The 27453-nt window shown below is 40.4% G+C and overlaps 1 protein-coding gene across 1 annotated transcript in view; it reads right to left on the bottom strand.

The window, feature by feature from the left end:
* Positions 1-27453, bottom strand: part of LOC117365127 (dedicator of cytokinesis protein 2-like) — a 1549644-nt gene that overhangs the window by 1410062 nt on the left and 112129 nt on the right. The window contains exons 6-7 of the mRNA XM_033955120.1: positions 13890-14038; positions 3782-3917 (exon numbers count right to left, since the gene is read on the bottom strand). Coding sequence (XP_033811011.1) covers positions 3782-3917; positions 13890-14038 — 285 coding nt within the window. The remainder of the gene's footprint in view (positions 1-3781; positions 3918-13889; positions 14039-27453) is intronic.

The raw sequence follows: 27453 nt of genomic DNA, 5'->3' as shown, positions 1-27453 counted from the left end.
AGAAATTGTTTAAGGAATGAAGTGGGAATGATATCCATACCATCTCCCCCATTGCTGGCCGCTAGGGATGAATCTTGTGATGAGCTGCAAAGACAGAGGCAGTGTAAAGAGACAAAAGACTGTGGGAGAGATACAAGACAGACAAAGGAGAAAGGTCTGGGAAGGTGAAAATAAAGCATGGGAATGGGATTTAGGAGAAGGTAAGCAGTAAAAATAACTAGGAAGGGGCAAGAGAAAAAAAAAGATGGCAAATGTCAGGAGGGCTTAATGGATAGGTAAGGAGCTGGGGTTGGTGAGGGAATGAGACTTAGAAGAAGGTAAGAGCTGTAGTGTGGGGATGGGGTGTGTGTGTGTGTGTGTATGAAGAAGGAACAGGAGGCTGGAGAAAGATGGGTATTGAGAGAGTTGAGGAAGGGGTGAGAGTAGAAGATGGAAAGCTGGTACAAGAAAAAACTAAGAGGAGGCTGAAAGAAGAAGAGAATGAGGGGTAAACTCTACCTTTATGTGGAGATGCATAGAGGAGAGAAGGAAGAATTAAAGATGAAAGGGAAAGATCAATGTCACAGACCGATCTATAGAAAGAATGGAAGAAGAAGGAGGAGTGAGAAGAAATGGTATAGAGACTCTGGAAAAGAACTTAGAAGAAAACCAATACAAAAAAAAGGAAAGGATAGTCTAGGAGCAACCAATTTTAGAAAGATAAAATGTATATTTGGGAAATATAGATCTTTTCTGTTTTCATAAAGTAGAGGAGGAAATATATTTCATAGCCTGGCTACTTGGGGTTTCTATTTCAGATTTTGTATACATATTTCTATTTCTAATTTGTGGTTCCTTATTCTGTATTAGATAAGCAAATATTCCTGTTCTGCATGAGTGACTGATGTAAAGGATTCTGCTTGTATGCAATTACTGTGTATTTATTTATTTATTAAAGAATTTATATACCGCATACAACTATGCAGTTTCCATATCAGATGCATAAAATCTTGTTTCCCTACGATTATCACATATAACATAGACATGTCGAAACAACATCATTAATCGTCCCTGTTCTAAACATGGATAGAGCTTAAATTCAGTCAATTCAGAAATACAAGCAAGCTTTAAATCAGACATTCCTGTCAAAAATTTCTGTAATAGTCCAGCTGATTCTGTTTGCCACTAGGTGGTGTATTCATGTTTTAATACCAGTTGTTATATTAGATTTTATAGGTTAGGTTGTTACTGTTTGTATGGCTGGTGCAAAGCTACTACTATTATTTATTATTTCTATAGTGCTGAAAGGCGTATGCAGCGCAATACATTTAGCATGTAATAGAAACAGCTTACAATCTAATTGGGACAGACAGGACAGGGAGTTTCTAGCAGAGAGAACGATAGGATGGACATAAGGTATCTTATGGTTAGTGGGAGTTTGGAATTGAAAGCAGTCAAAAAAGTGGGCTCTTAGCTTGGATTTGAATACTGCTAGAGGCGGAGCCTGACATAATGATTCGGGCACTCTGTTATAGTTCTATGGCACAGCAAGACAGAAGGGACAGAGTCTGGAGTTGGCAGTGGAGGAAAAGGGTACGGATAGGAGGGACTTACTGAACGAATGAAATCCGGGGTGGGGGGGGAGCATAGGGGGAGAGATGGGGTTGCAGAGTGAATGCACTTGTAGGTTAATAAGAGGAGTCTGAACTGGATTCGGAAATGGATGGGGAGCCAATGAAGTGACTTGAGGAGAGGGGTAATGTGAGCATGGTGGCTTTCATGGAATATGAGTCAAGGAGGGGAATTAGATGCCCTAGGCCAGTTTTTCCCAAGTCGGTCCTGGAGTATCCCGTTGTCCGTCAGGTTTTCAGGATCTCCACAATAAATGTGCATAAAATTTCTAGACCACCTATAACTAAGCAGTTAGCAAAATAAAACATTCACAATAGTTCAAGACAGCATAAATGGAAAACACTTTCAATTAAAGTACAATCACATACTAACTTAACCCTTAGCGGTAACCTCAAAAACTGGAGGGAATTATATGTTATCAATCTTCACTGAATTATAATGGAGACAGTGTATGCAAATCAATCTCATCCATATTATTTATTTATTTAATTCATTTTCTATCCTATTTTCCCCAAAGGGCTCAGAATGGGTTACAGGTTAAACATACATAAAAAATATAAAATTCAGTTTACAGGTTAAGACTTGCCATAATTACAGTAGAAGTTTACGATGCAAATTTTTATCCTACATACCACAGGTCTAATTGCAGGTTACACAAAATGGAGCAGCAAGATTGATAATGGGATTAGCAAAATTTGATCACATTTCGCCATATCTTCAACAACTGCACTGGCTACCAGTCGCCTTCAAAATACAATATAAAGCAGTAATGATTTGCCATCAATTTTTGTAAGGTAACATACCAAAATTGTTTACAAATAATATGCTTAGCTATACACCAAACAGATCACTACGTTCTGAGAATTTAGCTCTACTGAAGACGAATGTTAACCCAAGACTTATTGAGACTGGCAAAATGACTTTATGCTGTGCAGGAGTTAAACTATGGAACTCCCTATTAGGCCAAATACGAAACTGTGGTGAAAATTACTCAAGACGCAATTATTTGTAGATGCCTTTTTTAGCCAATAATTTTCCTCTCTAACACAGTTGATGAATTATTCATGATTCTCATTATATAAGCACAGTATTAGTTTGTAGATATGATTTCTGATGATTGTTTGTGTGTCTATTTTATCATGTTTTTACAAAATTATATATGTAAATTATGCAAACTGTTTAGTTTTAAACGGTATAGAAAATTTTAAAATAAATAAAAATAAATACAGTTTATAGGTTGCAATTTGCCATAGTTATCCTTACAGTGCAAGTTTTTTTTCAATATAAGTTGTTTATTCTAACTTGACACACACTAGAGATCTAATACCAATACACTTCCCCCTCCATATTTGCGGTTTCCATATCTACAGATTCACTTCTTCGCAATTTTAAACCTAAAATTCCTTTTTCTTTTTCCGGGCTATTTTAAGCCCTGTAAGCCCCCCTTAAGCCTTAACTGGTGGTCTAGTGGGTTTTCGGGGCAGAACCAGCCTGAATATTATTTGGTTTTTTTTAATATTCGCAGGCAGCTCTGCCCCTAACCACTGTGAATACGGAGGGGGAAGTGTATACCAATATGCAATATACAAGTGAAATTTTCCATAGTTACTGTGGAAGATTTTTCAATTCTCGTTTTTATCCTAATGTGACACATACCGGGATCTAGTACTCATATACATTTCTTTGTAATCCATTGGTCATGGGCAGGGGAATTTGGTAAAGAGGTATGTTTTTATTGCTTTCCTAAAGTTGAGGAGTCCTTCAAGGGATCTGATCTGCGGGAGCAGTCGATTCCAGTGGCTCGGTATGAAGTAGGAGTAGGAACATCATTTGGCGGTTTGCAGTTGTAGGGCATGGCCAGGGGGTGTTTTGAGGCATATTTGATCTTGGGAGTGGAGGGACCTGTTCGTCACATACGGAGGAAGCTTGGCCGTCACGTAGCCCCGCATCATGTTGTGCAAGGGTTTGAACGCTAGCATCAGGCCCTTGAAAATACTGATTGGCTGAAATAGCCATATAGACAAGCTGCATACCAATGTTTATTTTTTTCATTGTGGATATCCTGATGATGACAAACATATGGACAATCGGGTGAAGACAGGGACACACAGACAGGCAGACAGAAAAATAAAAGGAGATAGAAAGAGCATTTTTATCATTAGCTACTCACTGTCTCCTCCCGGATACGTTCAGTGATTTGGTGAGTAGCTTGTTTGTGAGCCTGGAAAAGGCTGATGACGCTTGTCCTGTCAGGATCTAAGATGTTTCCATTCTCATCTCTAACCACCAAGTCCAGTTCCAACATCCTATTAAATAAAAATGGTAATGAATCAGAACCAGGACTAGGGTAGTGCCAGACTAAAGGTTGGAGTGCTAACAATTCCACACATAATACATCAAAACCAGGGTTCAAGCACACTTCATAAAGGCATAATTCACACACCAATGCACTCATAGTTCCAGTATCTCAATGAAATAGGATAGAGTCAATTTGCACTGCCAGCTTAACTATACAACAAGAACTAGGCAAGAGCATGAAATGTACTACCAGGATTCACACTGCTTGTCTGTGCATGCAACAGGATTCATGTATGAAATATGCATGAAGGGTAGACACTCCTGTCTCTGCTACAAGAATGTACTGTCCCCACAGAAAGGGATTATTTGAAAATGGTTCATCCTAAATGAAGAGGATTGCACAAAAACCTGATAAGTCACAAAAAAACCCTTTTACTAAGCAGCGGTAGAAGTTTCTACTGTGGCCTGGAGAGCTAAATGCTCCAACACCGCTCTGACCCTCACGTAATTCCTATGAGTGTTGGAGCATCAGAACATTTAGTGCCCTGGGCTGTGGTCCTTAGCAAAAGAGGGCAAAAAAAATAAATCTAATTTTTGACAAAAGCAGTATTTAGATTTTTGGGGTTTTGGGTTTTTTTTTTTCCTGTGAAAGCCATCATTCACAGGTTTGGGTTTTTATTTTTTTTTTTTTGGGGGGGGGGGGTAATGCAAGATTTATTTATTACAGTTGCTTGCTTTACCATTATAGATGTTTAGTGGTTATATACAGGTTATATTATTGATAACTTTCTTATATGTCTACAAAACAATGTACTCGTAACAAAAATAATGTGATGATTATTGTCTAAAGCTTTTTAAAATATATTTTTTGTCTAAATATTAACATTCAATTAATAAAGCAATAATTGTGCCAATGAAAGATTTATTTTGTGCTCTAGAAATTATGTTTTGTTATATTACATTACATTGTATAAAAATGTTAGGAATTTCCTATCCATGTCATGTATATTGCACATCTCACAAATAGTACTTTCCACAACTTGTCTGTCCAAGAAACTGAGGTCCATTCCCCTTAAACAGCCAGCTGCAACTTCTTGGATTCCCATTTTCATTTTGGAGTCAACGCCATTTAACCTCTCATTTTGTCAACATTCCTCACGTATACAGATTCTAGGCACAGATTCTAGGCATGATCTCCAATTTTGTTGAAAGTGGAAAGAATTGTTGCTTACTTTAATCTTTTTTTCTTTTTCTGTGGGACTACAGCGGTCAGGCTGATTTACGGCCTGAAGAAATATGACCACGTCACACCTTATTACTGTGAGTTACACTGACTGCCCTTGGAGGCTTGGGTACTGTTCAAGATGGGTTGCTTCTGTTATAAGGCCCAATATGGAACAGCTCCTCTTTACTTGGTTAACAGATTTTCTTTAGCTTCATATAATTATAGTAGGAAAACCCATCCCTTGTTTAATTTTCCTTCTGTTAAGTGTTGCAGAAGCAAGAAATGTCTTAATCACACTCTAGCGTTCCAAGCTGCCGCCCATGACAAAGAATTCCGAGCATTAGTGCTCACAGCCGATTCCTATAAAGATTTTAAAATACAGTTGAAGACCTACCTTTCTCCAAGTATCTGATCAACTAACTTATTCCATTTTCCACATTATGTTTACTGTTAATAGTCTTTTGTAAACCGCGTTGAACTTGTGGTTACGCGGTTAACAAGTACAATGTAATGTAATGGACTAGTGTTTATGGACTTAACAGAATTTTGCACAAAGCCAAAAACACAATACAATTCTGCAATGGCTAATATGAGGACTTATTTACCATGGTAGGTGTTCTCTCAAAATTCAATATTCATGGGTGTTTGATTATAAAATTGGTACCCTTTCACGCAGAGGTTCGTTTATTGCCCCTATGTCACGGTTTTCTCTGTCTCTGTCTTTGTCTTTATTTTTATTTTTTATTTTTGTTTTCAGTTCTATTCTTTTCTTTGGTTCATATCATTTAGGTTTATTTAGATACTTTTTATTTATTGTCTGCATATTTCTTTCCTAATTTTAGTTCACTATTATTATTCTTTAATTCTACATGGTTGTTAATTTATATTACCTATCTTTTCACGTCGCATCATCACATTCTTTGTTGGCATGGCATGACAACACCACCACGTTATCACACATAGGATTTCCAAATATTGTCTATATCAGTTTTGTATTCTGTTTATATTTATCAGGACCCCTGACAAAGGTGTGATGTCCGAAACACGGACCGTGTCGGGTCCCTTGGTTGGTAAAAAGGTTTTATATCACTGCATTTTAACTTTGATACAATAAATTTTGCCTGCATCTTGTACACTGTCTGCAGTTTTGTTTGTGTCTCCTTTTAAGTGCATTAATGCAGCACAGGGAGCATGGGGGGTCCTAGATTTTGCTACAGAATACTAGTGTAAATCAGCATTGGTGCACCTAAAGGGGCAAATTCTGTAACAGATGTCTAAAAGTCAGGCGTCGTTTAGATGTCTAGCAGCACAACGCTCAGTGCAATTCTCAAGCGCAGACACACAATAGAGAATCACACTCGGCAGCGTTCAGCAAATTTAAGCGCATTTATATAGTTAGGCGTGCTGTATAGAATTGCCTTTTAGGCGTCTTGTAGACATCTTTACAATGTCTGTAGCGTTATCGCATTTAGTGTTATGACATCATTAGAATAGTGATTTTATGCTGGATTTTTTTTTACATTAAAATTGCAGTATGCAGTAAAATGGCATGCAGAAGGCAGCCCAATTTTACAGAAGCACCACTAAATATTGTAAGGATTGATTTATTTATAGAACTGAGGAAAACATGCACATCTGGGGAGGGGGTATGTTTTGGCATGGGTTAAGAGGTATAGATAGGTTGTTTACAGGTATTTTTATGAGGTGTTGGCTAATTGGAAAGTGGGTGAGGGAATATAAGTCTTATCTTTATTCTATTAAGTATATTGTGCTGTAATGATAATATTTTATGTAAAGCATCATCTTTTGTGCACAATTGAAGTTCTGAAAACGAATACAGAATTAAAAACAAGAAGCACCACTATTATATTTTATTTATTTATCTTTTAATTATTTATATACCACTTATATCCTAAATGGGTTTTACATCTGGCTACTTTATCATATTTCCCTTCTGACCTGGTAGGCTCAAAGGGGTTAAGTGACTTGCCCAGGGTCATAAGGAGCAGTGAAGGGTTTGAACCCACAACCTCAGGGTACTGTGGCTGTAGCTCTAACAAGTGCACCACACACACTCAGATAGTAAACCACATGTCAATTCAAAAGCCAAAATTTAGACCAGGTTTTGCAACGCCTACATTTTAGGGCAATTGTAGATGCGTTAGGATGCTGAGAAGCATGTGATTCTGTAAATAGATAACCAAATTAAAACCACACCCACGCTTATCCCTTTAGGCGCTGTTTTTTTCCGATGGGCATCTATGAAATTCTGGACACCTATTTTGTGAATCACACACAACCTTTGGATGTCTAATTTTCAATTATTGCTTGTTAATTATTAATTGGGCTTATTATCCAATTTATTTGGACGCCTGCAGTTATACCAGCCATAGGCCTGGTGTAACTGCTGCAAGAGTGCAAGCAGCTAACAGTATTCTGTAAATTACATAGGTGAGAGACATGCCCATGTTCCACCCATTCTCCTCCCATGTTACATCCTCCTTGCATATATGCACTATAGTATATATACACACACCTTTATAAAATAGTGCTTACAGCATTTACATACGTAAGTGCTATTTTCCCTTGCATTTATGCAAATACTAGGCATGCAAGTTCAGAGGTATGTTTATAGAACATCTTCTTGTGAAGATATGCCCAGGAGAGGGGTTAGGGCATCTGTTCTGCATTTTCAAAAGTAAGTGCATTGTTTGGGTTGGAAAATGTTCCTGCAGAAAAAGGTGATACAAGTGCTTCTTCTCTGGACACTTTTCAAAGTAGTGCAAAATCTGTGGTCAAAAATTGTCTGTGGTTAAAAATTGACCCTGAATTTTGAAGATTCCTTATGCACAGGCATCAACTGCAAGCACCCTAGCACTCAGGTCCTTAGTCCCACCCTCTCCTCATTGCAGGATTCATATAGCAGTGCTTTGTTGCCAGAATTCACACCAGCAACCCCTGAGTACAGCAAGGCCATGGATGTGAAATAATGGTAGGACTGGAAGGAGCTGAAGAGGGACTGCTCTGTGTGAGAGATAACTCCGGCTCTTGATTACTGAGCTCCATTATATACTGCTGCCCTCTTACAGTACATTTGGTTTAATTAGATTTTTTGTTCTACAAATTACTTGGTTCCTTTCCACCGTGAGAGGGAGATTTATTCACACGCACACACACAGAATGCTGGAATGTTGCGAGTGATAAAACTCACTGAAGCGCAGTGTCTATGATTACCAACGGCAACACATGGTGCTCCCTCAACAACTTTATGAGCCGTCATTCCTGTGAGTTTACCCTCCCCATATCAATATATTACTCATGTTATGCTTCCTTGGAGCTCACCTCCTTTCTTCATCACTTGGTAATGCTCTGTCTCCCCCAGTGATGTCAAAGGATTTTCATGAATCTTCAGTCAAGAATATGATAGGGGAGGAGGCAGGAGGATTCCTTTCATATCATAATTGTATTTAGAGAAGTAGGTAGAACAATTAAATTACTTAGCTGTTAATATCATAAGCTAATAATGTAACAGTGACTTGATGAAGTCATAGGTAGGGGGTCACATGATTGTGTTCCATGAGTCACCACTGGAAATGTGCAGAACATTTTTCTAGAAGCTTGTAGAATAAGAATCCTGTGTGATTCTGGACCTGGGATGATTGGGCAAACAAAAGAGGCAAAAAACAGGAGGCCGAGACAATGCCCAAAAGAGGATATGGGAGGGTTTGCTACCAATGCATGAGAACAACAATAACAAGTACGTAATTTCACTTTTCCTCATCACAATCATGATTGACAAGCAACTGGCGGCCACTTTTAAGGCAGTTGCCGATATCGGCACCCTATAATGAATCCGGGCCAAAATGTCCAGGGCGTCATTTAGACATTTGGGGCTAGGCCTGTTTTAAAATGAATAAGGTTCAAAAAGGTACTAAACTGACCAGATGACCACTAGAGGGATTAAGGCATGACCTCCCTTATTCCCCACAGTGGTCACCGATCCTTTTCCACCACCCAAAGATGTGAAATAAACAGTACATTCCAGCCGGTATTACAACTTCAGATGACCACACAGACAGCTGAGCAGAGGGGCACTCCAAGGGGTACTGCAGTGAATGTCACATTAAAAGTCCCAGGTATACATGTTACTATAAGCTGCATATATTTTATGGTGACCCCTCTAAAACCCTCCCAAAACCTACTGTACCTACATAAAGATAACCCCTGCAGGCATAAGGGTACTCTACAGGTGGATAAATGAGTTTTGGAGGGCTCACCATACAATATAGTTATAGTTAGGACTTTTTAATGTGATGTTCAATCAAGTACCCCCTAGAGTGTCCCTCTGTTTTGCTTAGCTGTCTATGGCCTGTTTGCTAAGAGTGCTGGCTCTTTGGATGTCCCAAAAGCTTGTTTTTGTACATTTTTCATTTGGGCATCTTTGTATTTGAAAATGGCCAATAAAGATAAACATATTAAGGGCCAAAATGTCTAGATAGAACATTAAAAAAATAGATGTCTTGCTGTTTTGAAAATGGACATCTTTTCTACTGGATTTCTGGATATTTTCCCCCAAAACGTCCAAACTCAGACTTAGACGTCCTATCAAAAATGTCCCTCTATTTTTATGGGGAAGGAGAAAATTACAAGGATAAGAGCATCTCACCAGCAAAGACATAGGAGCTTGTATTTTCAACTCTAATTCCAACTCCAACATCTTGTTTGGATAGCACAGGAGCACTCTTGTGTCTCAACTCTATGCCTGCTTTCTCTAATTTTACACTAAAGCAAGTTTCTTAATTACCCTGTACGTTTTGTGTAGCAAAGGTGGAGAAAGTCAGGATATTGTAATCATGCAATATATCTCATTCCACTGATAATATTGTACAAACCAGAACTATTGAACTATTGTTAGGAGGAGGTCCAGTTATTTGACTAAAATTCAGTAGTATCAGTAAAAATAATTCCTAGGTTTAAGTTCCATTTTTCAGTATGATGTTTGCTAGATGCTTTTATTCTTAGTTCTTCAATTTATAGTGAAGCAAGATCTGCAAATACCACGTTATACTATCTACCTCACTCCATACACAAATTGGTCTCTCTTTATATTATCCACCACACTCCGTACACCAAATTGTCTCTCTTTCCCCCTTCCCCCCTTTTTTTCTTTCTCTTCCTTTCTTTCAAGGTTTAATAAGTATAGTTTGTTATAGTAATTGCATCATAAGAACATAAGCAGTGCCTCTGCTGGGTCAGACTAGAGGTCCATCATGCCCAGCAGTCTGCTCACGCGGCAGCCCTTCAGGTCCATGACCTCTATATTAATCCTTAGTAGAATGTGTACTTTTATCTTATATTCCCAATTATTATATTTAAGTTGTTTGAAATTATGGACTTAAAGTAAAAATGATTTCTAACTGGGATTCTGAAAAGTCTGGAGTTCAGCCCTTCCCCAGCCATCTTATCCAGGTGCTGTGCTAAAAGTACTAAAGAGTGTGTGCAAGTGGTCAAGTAAGGAGGCTATAATGGTTTCTGTGCTGTGGTCCGCGCGAAAGCCCGATTGATTGTCGCTTAGGATGTTGAATTTTTCCAGGTATGTGGTGAGTTCAGCTGAAGGGGTAGTAAAAGCAGAACTCACCGCATACCTGGAAAAATTCAACATCCTAAGCGACAATCAATCGGGCTTTCACGCGGACCACAGCACAGAAACCATTATAGCCTCCTTACTTGACCACTTGCACACACTCTTTAGTCAGGGCTCCAGCGCCCTTATCTTGCAACTCGACCTGAGCAGTGCGTTTGACCTAGTCGACCACACCATTCTCCTAGAATGCCTGGCCCACATTGGCATCTCTGACCAGGTCCTCAACTGGTTCCAAGGGTTCCTACGAAACAGATCCTACAGGGTACTCAAAAATGACTCTTTCTCTTACAGCTGGGATAACTCCTGCGGTGTTTCACAGGGCTCCCCCCTGTCCCCCACCCTGTTTAATATCTACCTCACCTCCCTTGTTAACCTCCTACATAAACTCAAGCTCAAATTTTTCATCTATGCAGATGACATCACAATAGTCATCCCTCTAACCAGTCTCTCCCAGGAACTTCTCGCCTACATCACAAGCATACTCATTCAGATTGAACTCTGGATGCTTTCCTTCAGACTAAAACTAAACCCTGACAAAACAAAATTCTTCCTGGTCACCCCCAAAGACAAAATCAAAGACACCACAATCCAAGTGAAAGGATTGGTTTTCCCACTCGAACAAACATTAAAAATACTGGGAGTGACGCTAGACAAACATCTATCCCTAGAAAATCACACCGATCTCACTGTCAAGAAAAGCTTCTCGGTGCTCTGGAAACTTCGCACCATAAAAAAATACTTTGATGACACCGCATTCCGCCTACTAGCACAATCCTCTATTCTTAGCATACTGGATTACTGCAATATCATTTACCTGAGCTCCACGATGAAAACCACCAGAAGACTAAAATTGATTGAAAACACAGCCGTCCGCCTTATTTTCGGCCTGAACAAATGGGAACACATCACTCCTTTCTACCACCAACTACATTGGCTACCTTTCGAATCCAGAGTCCTTTTCAAATTCGCCTGCTTCTGCTACAAAACAGTATTTGGTCTATCACTAAGATACCTCTTTCCCCACTTCACTATGAATTGCACCAATAAGAAATCCCGCAGAATTCAGCTGTTTACCTTCCCCTCCCTAAAATTATGTCAGCTCAAAAGATTCCTTGACAAAACCTTCGCCTTCCAGGCAGCTAAGCTGAACCCTTGGCTACCCAAATGATGCTCGAGGCCCCAACCTACCTCGACTTCAGAAAACTACTCAAAACATACCTATTCCGCGAACAGGACCCCTAACCCTCATTCCCCTGCAATAAACTAACTCCCGCCCTCTCCCCCCTCCTTCTACTCTTCCCCTTCCCCCCTCCCCTCCTTTGGTTCTCTCTTTCTCCCTCTTATCTTCCAATCCAACCTTCGTCATTGCTTGTAACTCTGATAAATTTCTGCTAAAATGTTCCAACATATCCTTCCTCGTTGCTTGTAACTCTGACAAAATGTTGTAAATCCGTGTTCAGATCGGATCTTAATTAATTGATGTGAACTGCCTAGAACTCATTGGGTATGGCGGTATACAAGAACATAATAATAATAATAATATTCCAAAAGCATGACTGGGTGTGCCAGTAACCATTTTAAAGGACAAAAGACATGACCAAACAGATGCAGTTAAGGCGAATACACAAAAGTATGGACCACTGCCCCCCCACCCCCACGGTCTGCAAGACAATCTAATCAGATGACATCATCGAAATAAAGAACGCCCTGCTCTATGATGCACTATGGTATGATTGGATGTGAAATAGAGACAGCCCTGGAGTTTTGAAGCATCCTGGGAAATCCCTCCACATCTATAAAGCCAGAAGATCCCAGTGTTTGCTCTCTTTCCATCTTCCTTTGGACCAGTGCTAGACCAAGCTGCAACCTCTGCAAACGTGCTTCTAAACATGTGCTGGGCCCTATTCTGCGGTCTTCTATGGACTTTTCAACCACCAGTTTGAGTAACTTTGAACCTTTAATCTTAGAGAAATTTTATCTGTGTATGTCTGTTAATTCTTTGCTTAAAGATCCTATCTGTAAACTGCTTCTACCAGCTTGGTTATAATTTTATACCTGCTCTAAATAGAAAATAAACTTTCAATTTGCTTATAAATGTTCTGGGTCTTGGTCCTTAACTAATCAAGTGAGCTAATTCCTCCCCTCCCCCCATTAATATTTCATTATAAAATATATTCCTCTCTATGAGAATGATATATTTTATTGGTGGAGATTAATAATAATTTTTATAACAATAGAAAAGCTATTGGGCAATCTTGTTCTCTCTCTGCCTCTCTCTCAACCATCAAGGCTTTCATCCCAGGAGCTTCTGGTATTTGGAATATGGACAGATCATGCAAGGGTGCCAGTACTAGAAAGAAAGCAGATGATGGCGTAGCTTGAAGTTTATTCGGCACAGCTTTGTCTGAGGAAGGCTGGGGAAGGAAGTTCACCTGCAGCATTTTCTTTCTCCAGCTTTTTACTTTTAAAAATGGGCAAGTTAATTTTATGATTCCTACCTACAGAGCCTTTGAGTCTCTAGCGGATTCCTACAAATGAGCGCCTTGTGAAAGTCGCCAGGCTCATGCATGGTGATTTCCTAATGATTCATGACAAACACTTAATTCTATCAGGAGCTTGCTGAGCCAATTAATGTTTTGTTAATAATTCATGATCATCAATTAATGAAACTGAGCGCCAACAAAATCATGATAAAGAACATGATTAGAACATGAGGACTGTTACATAAATCAGCAGGTGGAAAGCAAAAGTGAGGACAGACACAAGTACTCTTTCTTTTTCTGTGTATCTTAATTATACACTTTGCTTTTTCATTTACTCGCTTCACTAATTTTTCACCTCCGGTCCTTTACGTCTATTGCCATTTTATCTCCGTTTCTAGCCTTTCTTCTCCTTTTCATTTGTTACTCTTTCAGTACTTCCTTTTCTTCTTTTTAAAGCTATTCTTTACCGTTCTCCTTCAGCATCTCTCATCTTTCACATGCTTTTCACATTCTGTTTCATGTTCACTTTTTCTCTTTCACCACTTTTTCTCTCTTCCTACCACATTCTCATTCCAAACCTTCCTCAAAGCACATATCTTCCATTTCCTATGCCTTTTTTCTCTCTTACTTGTTTCCATAGTCTATTTTGGCAGCAACCTCTTGTTTGAGTTCCATGAGCTCATCTTTGGGAAGAGTTCCAGACAACAGTTGAGATCTCCTTTCCATCAATTCATACATCATGATTCGTACTTGAGAGTATCTCTCTTTCTGGTCAGTCTGCAAAAGTTACATAAACAATTTTTTTTTTTAAATCTTTATTCATTTTTAAACTTATAATAAGTGTGATAACATATCCATACAAATAACCATAAATATATCACTTAATAATCAACAATGATACATATGATATTCTCTTATCTCCCCCCTCCCCATCCTTATCTATCATATAATCAATATTTATACAACATGTAACAATAAAAATACCCTCCCTCCCACCCCCTAATTGAACTTGTAAATTTAAGGGAAACAAGATTTTTCTAATCATTACAATACCTTGTTAATGGCTCCCAAATATCTTGAAATTTCCTGAAACAACCCTGTTATATTACAATAAGTCTCCATTTTATAAATATGACATAAGGAGTTCCACCAAAAATTATAATTTAATCTATTCCAATTTTTCCAATTATATGTAATTTGTTGAATGGCAACCCCAGTCATTATAAGTAATAATTTGTTATTATTTGTAGATATCTGACTTTTTGCTCTCATTGCCATACCAAACAGCACAGTATCATATGATAATGCCACAGGGTTATCTAATGAACAGTTAATTTGGTCCCAAATTGATTTCCAAAAATTCATAATGAATGGACAATAGAATAATAAATGATCTAAAGTCCCTGCTTCGAGATGACAGTGCCAACATTCATTAGACTTAGAGCTATCCAATTTTTGTAAACAAACAGGGGTCCATAAAGATCTTTGTAACAGAAAAAACCAAATTTGTCTCATGGATACCAACACTGTACATCTCATCCTCCAAGACCAAATTCGTGGCCATTGTGACGCATTAATTTGATGCTTAATCTCAGTGCTCCAAATGTCTCTCAGACCTGTATTTGGTTTTTTCTTAATAAGTCCAGTTAATAATTTATACCACTGAGCGGCCTGGTGACCCAAGAAGTCTGTCTGAAAACATAGGAACTCCAGACTATATTGATTATTAAGGTTTTTCCAGTCAGGGAACCCCGCCTGAATGGCATGCTTCAGTTGCAACCATCTAAAACTTTCAGATTTAGTAAGGCCATATTTGTGCTGCAACTGTGAAAATTGAAGCATTTTACCATTAAAAATAACATCCTCTAATATACGTATTCCTGCTATCATCAATGCTTCCAGACAAGTCTTTCTCCGCCAATTTGAATCTTGGAGTTCACCCAAATAGATTGATTTGTAGATTTGTGAATTGGAATATTTGTTAAATTACTTACGTACCGTAATGTTTTCTATGTATCAGCTAATATGCTATTATCTTTACTATAACTAGGCATTTTGATACTGAGCACATGACAAAGGCGTAATGGAGACATGAGTTGCCATTAAGCCATAACCAATCTGGAAGTTTTTCCATGAGCTCTGGGAGGAAATAAACAAATTTTTTTAAAAAAAACACAGTTTAATGGACATTATATCATTGTAAATCTTGATTCCAATGTTGAACTGTAATCTGGATTGTAAGGAAATTTGGGATTATACTAACTCAACATTTAACCATGTCCAGGACAGGTGGCATACATTTATTATTGGGATTATATAATATCTTTAAAAGACTTACTCCCCCCCCCCCCCCCACACACACACACTTTTTACTAAGCTTTGGTAAAGCTTTCTAACACGGCTCAGAGCACTAAATGCTCCAATGCTGCTCCAACACTTATAGAATACCTCTGAGCATCGGAGCATTTAGCATCTCGGGCTACAATAGAAACCTCTACCTCAGCTTAGTAAAAGAGGACCTTAACTGGTTACAGTTGTGGTGCTGACAATCACTGGCTAAAATGAACTGGATAAATTATATGGCTAACCACTTTTAGAACAGTGATTTTTTTACAGCTAGACTTAAAAAAGGTAGCAACCTGTGTTAACAGAATGACACACAATTTTGGGAGAGGATGGAGGAAGTTGTACCAGTCACCACTTCCACTGTTCTGTAAAACTTTTCTAAATTCTTTTGTATCTTGGTGAGATAATTTATTAAAAAAATAAATCTTTATTAATTTTCCATCCAAAACAGTGCACTGAATTATACATACAATTGACTTCAAGATAGCACTTACAATCGTTCAAAGAAACATTTCCCACCCACCCTCATTCAAGAACCCGAACTCTATCATTTGGTCAATTAATACAATAAAATATAATACCTCCCCCCCCCCTCCCTGGATGTGCAAATCGAATAGGATAATCCAGCTAATCAGTGTTAACAAAATTTGTCAATTGTTAATTTAAATATCTTATTATTACACAAAATTTCTGCATTCATTTTTTCATATTTATAGCATAAACATAAAGAATTCCACTAAAAGGAGAAATTAAGGGCTCCTTTTACTAAGGTGAGCTAGCAGTTTTAGTGCGCACTACAATACCGCATGCGCTAAATGCTAACGCCTCCATAGAGCTTGTGTTAGTATTTTTAGTTTAGCGTGTGGTTAGCGCGCGCTAAAAATGCTAGCACACCTTAGTAAAAGGAGCCCTAAGTCTATCCCAAGTTTCCCAGTTTGTAGTAGCCATTTGCATGGCTATCCCAGTCATTATGGCAAATAGTCTGCTTTTATATCTATCTAATGGAGGTTTAGGTGACAACAATGTAGCACAGATAAACCACCTTATAAGTTAACGGAATCAAAGACTCCAAAATCAAATGAATTTATCCCCATATTGATTTCCAACAGATGAATATCAAAGGACAATTATATCCTTAGGAATGTTTACATATGGCATGCATATAAGTACACATGCATATGCCATGGAGCAATTATATAAAAGATCCTTTTCACTCAAAACTTTTATAAAATTACCCTTGTGAAATTTATGGAGGTAGTTCTATAATTTGATACAAAGAAGTAGGTATCACAATGGGGACAGTATCAGTTCTAAAATGGTGCATTTTAGTCATTATAGAATTCTAGCACAGACCTGTTGAGGCTGGCCAAGGGTTAGGTGCAATCACCTATGCTAGAAAGTCAATGGCTGATGTACGTGAGCCTAGCTATGCCAATCAGTGCACGCAACTGGTAGTATTCTATATGTTAGGCCCCAAGGACTGCCCATGCTCCTCCCACACATATACTTCCTTAAAGGTACATACTATAGTAGTTATGCATTACCTTATAGAATAATGCCTAGGTCAGATATGCTCATCACAGCCAATTATTGGTACCAATGATATATGCAGGTAGCAAATTCTTCTAAGCACCTATTTATACAACGGCCCCATGTATCTATTAGAGAGTTGTGCGGGGACAGAAATCCCACCCGTCCCTACCAAAATCCCACCCGTCCCTGTGAGGAATCCCACCTGTCCCCACCCATTCCACTGAACTGATACAGGCAAGAGGGAGCCAAACCCCTCCTGCCCACGACGAACCCCCCATGACAGCCCCCCCACCAGTTGGCTGGATGGACGGGTCCCATGAGCCCACAGGATGGGCCTAAGGCAACTGGGCAAATTCTGGTTGGTCCAGATGCCTAAGGCCCCTCCTGTGGGCGGGGCCTTAGGTGCCTGGCCCAATCAGGCCCTAAGGCCCACCATTAGGTGGATGGCAGGCCTGCCGGGTAGATGGGCTTGGGATCCATCTGTCCGTCCAACTGATTTTAGGTAAGGAGGGGGTGTCGGGGGTGGGGAGTGTCACAGGGTCGCAGGTTGGTGGTGCTGATCAGGGGTTCGGGGAGAAGTCATGGTGGGCAGGAGGGGTTGGGCTCCCTCCTGCCTGGATCAGTTCAGGGAGTGGGGGTGGTCACCAGGGCAGGAGGAGTTGGGCTCTCTCCTGCCCGCATCGGATTGGGGGGGAGTGGCTGGGGCAGGAAGGGGTTGGGCTCCCTCCTGCTCGTATTGGATCAGGGGATGGTGGGTTTGCTGGGGCAGGAGGAGTTGGGCTCCTTCCTGCCTTTATCGGTTCGGTGGTGGGGGGGGGGGTTGGCAGATCGCGGCAGGAGAGATTAGGCATCTCTCCTGCAGCGATCGCGATCACCCGTCTACCCAAACTGCGACGATCCACGGCAGGAGAGATTGGGCATCTCTCCTGCCGCGGGTCGTGGCAGTTCGGAGGTGGGCCAATCGCCGTCGCCATCTCTCCTGCCGCGATCATTGCTGAGGGGGGGGGTGGATGTGGATTCTGTAACCGGTGTTCTTTTTGACAGACACTGGTTACAGAATCCAGCTTTTAGCCGAAAGACTGGCCCCTCCTTCACCTAAAAAGTCTGGTATTGGATGTTTGGGACCTAGGCTGTTTTTTGGTTGGTAATGTGTTGTAAGTGTAGACGTAGTGGTGGTCTGGGCGTTTAAACAGCTGAAGTAGAGGTAGGCCATTCTCAAAAAAAACCCACATTTTGGACGCTTTTTTTGAGAATGGACATTTTCCCTGCATTAGGGCCTAGGCCAAAAGGGGCCTTTATTTTTTTTTATGCCCCTCCACATTAGTCAGTTTCAAGTTATATACTGGAGTTCATTATGTCCTAATTACTACATACTGTGCCTTAAGAAAATGTGATTCTGTCCTCCGAGTACTGGGTTGTAGAACATAAACTGAGCAGAGTACTGAACTGTTTAGAATTGGAGTCATAAATGGCCGTCTCGAAGGCTGTGTACAGTGAACAAGGAAAACAGGGGTGCAAAAAATAGATTTATGTCCATTGTTTCTTTTGTGGTGGCCATGGTACTGTAGGCAGGACAGGAGCTCTAAGGGGTATGTCTTGCAGGGTGCAATTCTGGCTCAGGACAACTCCTGGGGCCACATTTTTGTAATAGTCTGTATGGAATTTGTTACCAGAGAATGTGGTTAAACCAGTTAGCTTAGCAGGGTTTAAAAATGGTTTGGATAATTTCCTAAAAGTCCATAAGCCATTATTAAAATAGACTTGGGAAAATCAACTGCTTATTTCTAAGATAAGCGGCATAAAATCTGTTTTACTCTTTTACGATCTTGCCAGGTACTTGTGACCTGGATTGACTTCTCTTGGAAACAGGACACTGAGCTTGATGGACCTTCCATCTGCCTTACTGTGGCAATTCTTATGTTTTTATAATATTCTTTGAATACTGAGATTTCTCCTTTTAGATGCTTTCTGATGCTTTTAGATGTCACTGGCTTGGCAATACTTTTTTCATACTGGGGGAGTCAGAATCGGGTAAGTCACAATGAGAAGGAAATTTTGGGAATATGTTTTAATCATTTCCAAAATAAAATTACTGGGACAATATTCTGTTAGCTGGCTACTACATAGAGATATCCAGATATGTGGATTCTCAGTTACTCTTTGTATATGAGATGGTCTGCTGAATATGCAATCCTAAATATAAATGTTTAAGTTAATCTTTTACAATTAGGACTGCTATCTATATGGTCTATCTATTTGACACTTTGTGCACAATTTGTTTTCAGCACAAGGGAGGGTCCAAGGATGGTGTGCCACAATGAGCTGTATAGCCTGTGCATGAGTTAAGTATTGAACGCTACTGCACTCACCTGACTATGACATCACTCTGAGGTCCTCCTGTTTCAAAAATATTAAAATAATTGAAATATTTATTGATGTAAGATTTAAAACTGTTCAGAGGGGAGTGTGCATTCTTTTCACCACCACTTTATTTTTGTTGAGAAGAACTACATTTTCATAGTGTTTCTTCAGAAGGGGTTTTTGTACTGACTGACTATCTATTTCTGGAGTGTCAAAGTCCCTCCTCGAGGGCTGCGATCCAGTCGGGTTTTCAGGATTTCCCCAATGAATATGCATGAGATCTATTTGCATGCACTGCTTTCATTGTACGCTAATGGTTCTCGTGCATATTCATTGGGGAAATCCTGAAAACCCGACTGGATTGCGGCCCTCGAGGAGGGACTTTGACACCCCTGATCTATTTGGAGAGCAGGTAAGTATTGCTCACTAGCCATTTAACTTTTGGTCTCGCCTCTAGAACAACTTGGCCCTTCCTCAAATTATGCAGGTAAATCTTGACCAGATAAAATTTTATGTGGTAAATTTTAAAAGCAAAGCATTTATGCATTTTGCAACCAATGCTGATTATATAAGTGTTTTTGAAAGTTAACCCATATGTAAAGCATGTTAAACATTTATATAGAGAGAGTCATAGCATTACCATATTAAAAGAAATGTATAGTTGTCTTTTTAAATTTAGCAACTGGCACTGTTTGCCTGATTGCTACCCGAAGGTCCATACAAAAATTATTTGAAAAAAACAAAGTATCTGTTAGAATAAAGCATTAATAATGAAGACATAGTAGGAAGGAGATGAGATACTAATAGCTAACTTTTCTTATGATGGTGACAATCTAAACAACTGTTATATGATTGTTTTTCAATTTAAAGCATTAGCAAATGGTTCTTTTGTTTTCTTACTTATTTTTCTTTTTAGATTAATGTGCAAGTCTTCCAAGACAAGCCAGTAGATATTGGCCCAGTGGCCCACCTTTCAGGAATCATTGTACTAGCCTGTGAGGGAATAAGGGGGTTCTCTCTCATTAAGGCTGCAATTATACCACTAAGCAGCAGGGGGCATTAGCCCAAAAGTGGGTGAACTGTGTCCCAGAATGCACTGAGCTCTGCAGATCAGCACTGAGCCACATGAAGGGAAGTAATGCAGCCCTGCTGAATCAGAGGGGTGGGACTCAGGCATGCTTTAGCCTGAAGTGATCCCAGAGAGGTCCCCAGGATTGAGAACGAGAAAGAATAGGATTGGATAAGAGAGAAATCCGTCCGGACACCTGGACAGTCCTCTAAAAAGAGGACAAGTCTAGGTAAACACAGACGTCTGGTAACCCTGCTTCTAGTTATGTGTATAAAGACCTCTCCTGAAAATCCTGCTCTGCTTTGCTGCACAGCCCTAGACCTGATGAATTAATGTCCTTGTCCCCACTAACATAAGTTGTAAAAAGTTTTGTTTCTTTACTTTTGTACTACTGTTCAAACCTGAGCAGAATGCTGTGGATTTATTTCTCATCTTGCAAAAGCAGTCATGACTGGGGTTAAACCACATGAGTGAAAAAGGATGGTACTTCCCTGGGAGAAGCTTCATGCTTCATTAGGAAGCCCTGAACTGTGTTGCATGCCTGCCCTGATGTTAGACCGAGAGGTGTAAGAACTGAAATATCACAGCCAGGGTCACTGCTGCTTGTGAAGCAGAACCCTGCTCAGCCCCAGGCTCCCAGGGCTCCAAAGAACCATTAAACATCTCTCACATTAGGGGAACTACACTTACACCAACAGAAAAACTTCATTTAGACTGTGGACTGCAATATCTGAGTTCCTTCTAAATCTAAATGTTGACTGAGAAAAGAATCTGGTGCCTGAAGCATGGAGTTGTGAGTAGCTAGGAGTAGCTGTAAGTGGCAAGAAGTTTGGTGTGCTTAAGAAATTGATTGATTGATTGGGTTTGATATTTAGCCTGTCCTCTCAAAGCCCAGAACAGGTTACAGAGAAACATAGAATGTAATGGGTTTTAGTGAGGTATTTAATAAAATTTGGAGCCATTGACAAATTAATCAAATCATGTATTTTTTTAAATGAGTATCGCTAATGGGCAGACTAGATGGACCGTTCTGGTCTTTATCTGACGTCATTTACTATGTTAGAAAAGTTTGGTAAAAAAAAAAAAGCAAGTTTAATAACGTGGTCTCTATCGAGGGCTACACACTTAGGGCTCCTTTTACTAAGCTGCATTAGGGCATTAACGCGCGGAATAGTGCGCGCTACAATGCCATGCGTGCTAGATGCTAATGCCATCATTGATCTGGCATTAGTTCTAGCCAGTAGCGTGGTGTTAGCACGCGCTAATCTGCTGCGTGTGCTAAAAACGCTAGCACACCTTAGTAAAAGGAGCCCTAAGTCCAGTGAGTTTCTTTTTGTAAGCTATTTTTCCTACGATACAAAAAAAAAAAAAACCCTGAAAACTTGCTCACAAGGAACACATTTGTGAGCGTTAAATGTTTAAAGTGTTTGAGGCTTCTGCAGATGAGGACAGAGCTTGCAGGAATAGGGCAGGGACAAGGAAAAGAACTTGCCGGGACGGGATGGGACGGGAAAATGCATCTGGTACTAAGCATAATTTCAGAGACGTTTATAGAATCACACTAAGTGCCATCCTTTTCAATGTCTATTTTTTAAGCGTCATATATAGAATTTGGCTGTCAGTTCATTATGTAGAATGCATGATCGACTACATTGTTCACAACTAAAGAGCACTTCAGTGTAAAAGTAGTTGGGAAAGAGAGGTCATGCAATTGTGAGCTATCTGCCCAGAACACAGAAAATCTGGTTCTGGCTCTGTGTGTGAATTTTTCACGGGTGGAATGTAGTTAGTAAAATAACCGATTTGTAATAGCTTTTAATGCACTCTACTGCTCCTGACTGGTAGATGACAAGTGCATGAGACAAAATAAACCCTGGTGGTATCACAACAGATGAGTTTATTGAATAGGATATTTCATCTTTTATGTCACTACCAGGGTTTATTTAGTTTTCCATCTCTGCTGTTTCTTTTTTTTGCACCCATGTCCTGAGGAGAAACATAGAACATGACGGCAGAAAAGGGCCACGGCCCATCTAGTCTGCCCACACTAATGGCCCACCTCCTAACTACCTCCATGAAGAGATCCCACATGCCAATCCCATCTTTTCTTAAAATCTGGCACGCTGCTGGCCTCAATTACCTGTTGTGGAAGATTATTCCAGCGATCAACCACCCTTTCGGCGAATAAATATTTTCTGGTGTCGCCATGAAATTTCCCACCCCTGATTTTCAACGGATGCCCTCTTGTTGCCGTGAGTCCTTTAAGGAAAAAGAGATCCTCTTCCACCTCGATACGGCCTGTGACATATTTGAACGTCTCAATCATGTCTCCCCTCTCTCTGCGTTCCTCGAGTGAGTACAGCTGCAACTTATCCAGTCGTTCCTCATACGGGAGATCCTCGAGACCTGAGACCATCCTGATGGCCATTCGCACATCTTTTTGATAATGTGGCCTCCAGAATTGTACACAGTATTCCAGATGGGGTCTCACCATGGACTTTTATTCTGTTGTTTGTTGAGAAATTAGTAGAATACTTTTGTAAAAGAGTACACATCCAGTTCCAAGCTAAGTGTGGCTCACTAAGGGAATAAGGGAGATGAGGGCAGCAGGACAGAATCATTTCCTTCAGTTTTTCTACTCTGCTCTAGGTAACCTTTTGGGACTATGCAACAAATTATCTCCCCAATACATAAACTCTGCATTATTAATATCATGGTTAAATCATGACTTCATGGAATTTTTCACCTGATCTTTTCCTTAAATATATAATATCACTACAAGACCCAGAATTCCTTAGGACTAGTGACTAAAACAATGATATGCAGCAGGTGAGGAGAGCATTGTTGTGGTGGCATCTGATTACTTGACATACTTTGCATTTTTAGTTTCTGCATGGGTGAAAATCCAACTGGGATCCGGCCTTCTGGTTTTCAGCAGGCTAGGAAGCAGGCACTTTCTGAAATACAGCTTCATCTCCATTCTGTTCTGAGCATCTCTCCCTTTCGCTTGCTCCCCTCCTTCTTCAGCCCAGCTGCTGAATGTGTAACCACTGGGATTTTAAGTAGCCTCTAATTCTTGTTAGCAAGGATATCGGGGCAGCTTCGTGAATGCATTGAGCGCTAATGGAGTAGAACAAGTTTCTCTCTGGCTATAAATTGCAATCTGAAGCAATTTGCAGCTACCAGTAGCTGCTCGAGGAAATGGCTACACCTTGCGGGGAAATTGTACCCATTATAAAGACACAAGTGTGACAAGAGCACAAAAAAAAAGGAGGAGGCCTATGAGAGGAAATGTGAACTCTGCAGAGGCCCATCAGAGGAATGCATTGGCCTTCACAAAAGAAAGCAAATGATTTCACACTATTCAAAAATGCCTGCTCTTCCAGAAATCCTAGTAACCTGCTTTTTATTAGGGCTCTGTGTGTTATCTCTCCAATCAGAAAATTCCTTGTTAAGCAAAAGCTACTGGGAATAATTATTGTACTACGGACTAGCAAAAAATATTATTCGGGGAGAAACAGCACTAATTATCACATCAAAATGCCCCTGCTGATAAAATCCGTAGCCTTTTTATTTTTTACCATGGCGGTAACAGCTCCATCACACATAGGAATTCTATGAGTGTTTGGAGCAGTTACCGCAACGGCCGGCGCTAAAAATGGCGCTACTGTTTTGTAACAGGGGAAAATAAATAAATAAGCAATCAAAACCACACTAAAAATGTGATAAAGCAGCCCCATGGGTTCAAATTTGGATTTTCAGTGGCACTATTTGGATAATTACAGTATAATCAGCACAGAAACGGAGCAGATCAGCGGGTGTAGGAGTGTGAAGTTTATTAAACACAAGGACTCAACGAAGCCACGTTTTGTCTTAAATGGATGTGTCAATTTAGACATATAAATCAAATTAAAAGCTAAACCAATAAATAATTCAAATTAAAAGTGTATATAAAGTCAATTATATAAATGATTATGAGGAACATTTTCAAAATGACATCTAAAGCTGAGTTTAGACATTTTTGGAAAAATGTCTAAATATCCAGTAGACAAAATGACCATTTGCAAACCAGAAAAACATATTTTTTTTCTTTTTTTTAATAGCCTTTTCCTAGATGTGTTTGTCCTCAGTGCATCTATCATTTTGAACCATTTAAAAAAATGTCCAAATGAACAACGTACATCCTAGCAAAGCAGTCGGTTATTCAAGAAGTACTGCAATGTACTTCACATAAAAGATCCCAGGTACACATCTCACCATAATCCACTTACATTGTATGATGAGTCCTTCAACACTCAACTCACCCAAAACCTACTGTACCCAAATGTAGACCACCACAAAACCCTTATGCCTGCAGGTGTCACCTATATGTCAGCATAGTAGGTTTTGAGTAGGTTTTGGAGAGCTTTTGCTTTCCACCACAAGTGTACTAGTTAAAGTGGGACATGGGCCTAGGTCCCCATTAGAGAATGACATGGGGAAAAAATATGTCCCCATCACCGCCCCGTCCCCGGCCCACCATCCTCTGCACCGCCCCGTCACCGCCATTCCCTTCACCGCCCCGTCACCATCACCGCCATCCCTTTCACCGCCCCATCACCACCACTGCCATCCCATTCACCGCCCCGTCACCGTCCCCTCTACATCCATATAAGCCTTAGTATTGTAATATTTAGCTTATTCCTTTCTTATAAATCAAAGTTCCTGCTGCTGAACTAGAGAAAGAGATGTTCAGCTGGCAGGGCTTTGTTTATAAATTTTTATCAACACAACTAATATACTACTTTATCCTAAAGCAAAAAATAAATAAATAAATATAATTTTTTTTTTCTACCTTTGTTGTCTGGTTTCTGCTTTCCACATCTTCTCATTCAATTCCTTCCATCCACTGTGTGTCTTCTCTCTGCGTCTTCCATTTGCTGTTACTGTGCCTCTCCCTTCACCCCCCCCCCAATTGGTCTAGCACCCATCTTCTTCCCTCCGCTCCCCCATAGTCTGGCATCTGTCTTCTTCCCACTCTGTCTTCCACATTTCCCTTCAGGGTCTGTTCCTCTCCACCCTCCTTCAATGTCTGTCCTATTCCTTCCATCACCACCCTTCCCTCCCTCCTTTACCATCTGTTCCATTCTACCACCCTTCAGCTCCTCTCGCATGGCCTATCTATCTACCTTCCTCCCTCTTATTTTCATGGCACGTTACAATGTAATTTGTGCAAGCCACTGGAGCCTGCGAGCTTGGTCCCTGTCCCATCCCCACAAACCATCTCGCTTCTGTGCTCCTATTTTCCCCATTTCTAATATCTCCCCTATGTATCTGCCATTGCCCCCCCCCCTGTGTCTATATACCATCCCCATGGCATGTCCCCTTTATGTCTCTGTCCCTATGCCCCATGCACATAATTTCCCCTCTTTCTGTTACCTTCCTGTGTCCAGATTTCCCCTATCTTCCTCTTCCATACCAGTGTGTCTCTTCTTTTCAACCCCATCTAGCTTTTTTCCCTCTTTCTTCCCCCCCCCCCCTACTTCTAGCATCTGGCTCACTTGCCTGTCCTTCCCTTTCTTTCCTGCTGTGGGTTTTTTTTCCGTCTTCATCCCCTTGGCCCAGAATCCTTTTCCCTTTCACTCCCTCCTTCCAGTTTGAGCCGGGAACACGGGCGATCGCACGATTCCCGCAGCCCCCACCCGCCTGCCCAATAGATCCTAGTGTTTAACCAGCTCTCTCCCTTCTCCTCACCTTAGTTGCAGGCTTTCTTTTTCGGCGACCTGCACGCTTTCCCAAAGAGCCGCGCACGCGCGGCTGCTCAGTGTTCAATCTTTTGCTCTGCTGCAACTTCCTGTTTCCGGTTGCGTCAGAGCAGAAGATCGAAACTGAGCAGCAGAGGGTGCGCGGCTCTTTGATAGCGTGCGGGTCGCTGATAAAGAAAGCCTACATACTAAGGTGAGGAGAAGGGAGAGAGCTGGCTAATCACTAGGATTGATTGGGCAGGCGGGTGTGGGCTGCGGGGACCGCGCGATCCTTCATGCCTCACTGCGGGGACATGACCATTCACCGCTCCACGGGCGGTGAATGGCCTTGTCCCCGTCCCTGCAGCGACTGCTAGTTTTTGTTCCCTGTTTCGGTGGGCTAAATGCGGTGGCCGCGGGTAAACCGCCACCGTGTCATTCTCTAGTCCCCATCTCTGTAGTGCACTGCACCAACCACTAGGCTACTCCTGAGAACTATCTGCTGCTGTAATATGACTGGCCACAACATGTGAAGCTGTCATATAGGCTGGAATTTACTATTTCATTCACATCTTTGGGATGTGAGAGAGGATCAATGACCACGCCTCCAGTGGTCAAGATTTGACCTTATCACACCACTGCTTATAGAACTATACTGGTTACCAATAGAAAACAAAATTGAATTCAAACTATGCTGCGTAGCATTTAAAATGCTATACGGTGACGTCCCTAATACTTTTCCCAAATTTTATGAACTCCTAGATAGATTCGTGGACCAACTTAACTCTAAGAAACTGACCATATCATTACCGACTCTTAAAGATATAAACTACAAGATGTCTCACAGCAAATCATTCAACTACCAAATAGCAAAAGTGTGGAACTCACTTCCCATTGAAATTCGCACAATCACAGTATACACACTCTCTCAAAAAAATCTAAAAACATGGCTTTTTAAAAATAATCCCTAAAAGGGTCATAATCAACCATTTCCCCCCACCCACCCAATAATTATTCAATAAAACACAAAAACATATATTACTTCAAAAACCTTACCCTACTCTAAATAATGATATTTTCCCACCCATCTCATGTGTAAATATTTCGAAATCAATTTATGATAGAAATAACCCCCATTGTGGTCGGGTGAGTAGCGCTGA

Source organism: Geotrypetes seraphini, chromosome 1 (assembly GCF_902459505.1).
Source record: "Geotrypetes seraphini chromosome 1, aGeoSer1.1, whole genome shotgun sequence".
In the NCBI taxonomy this organism is placed as follows: Eukaryota; Metazoa; Chordata; class Amphibia; order Gymnophiona; family Dermophiidae; genus Geotrypetes; species Geotrypetes seraphini.
Note: the sequence above shows the minus strand (reverse complement) of the source record. Positions and strands in the feature narration are given on the sequence as shown.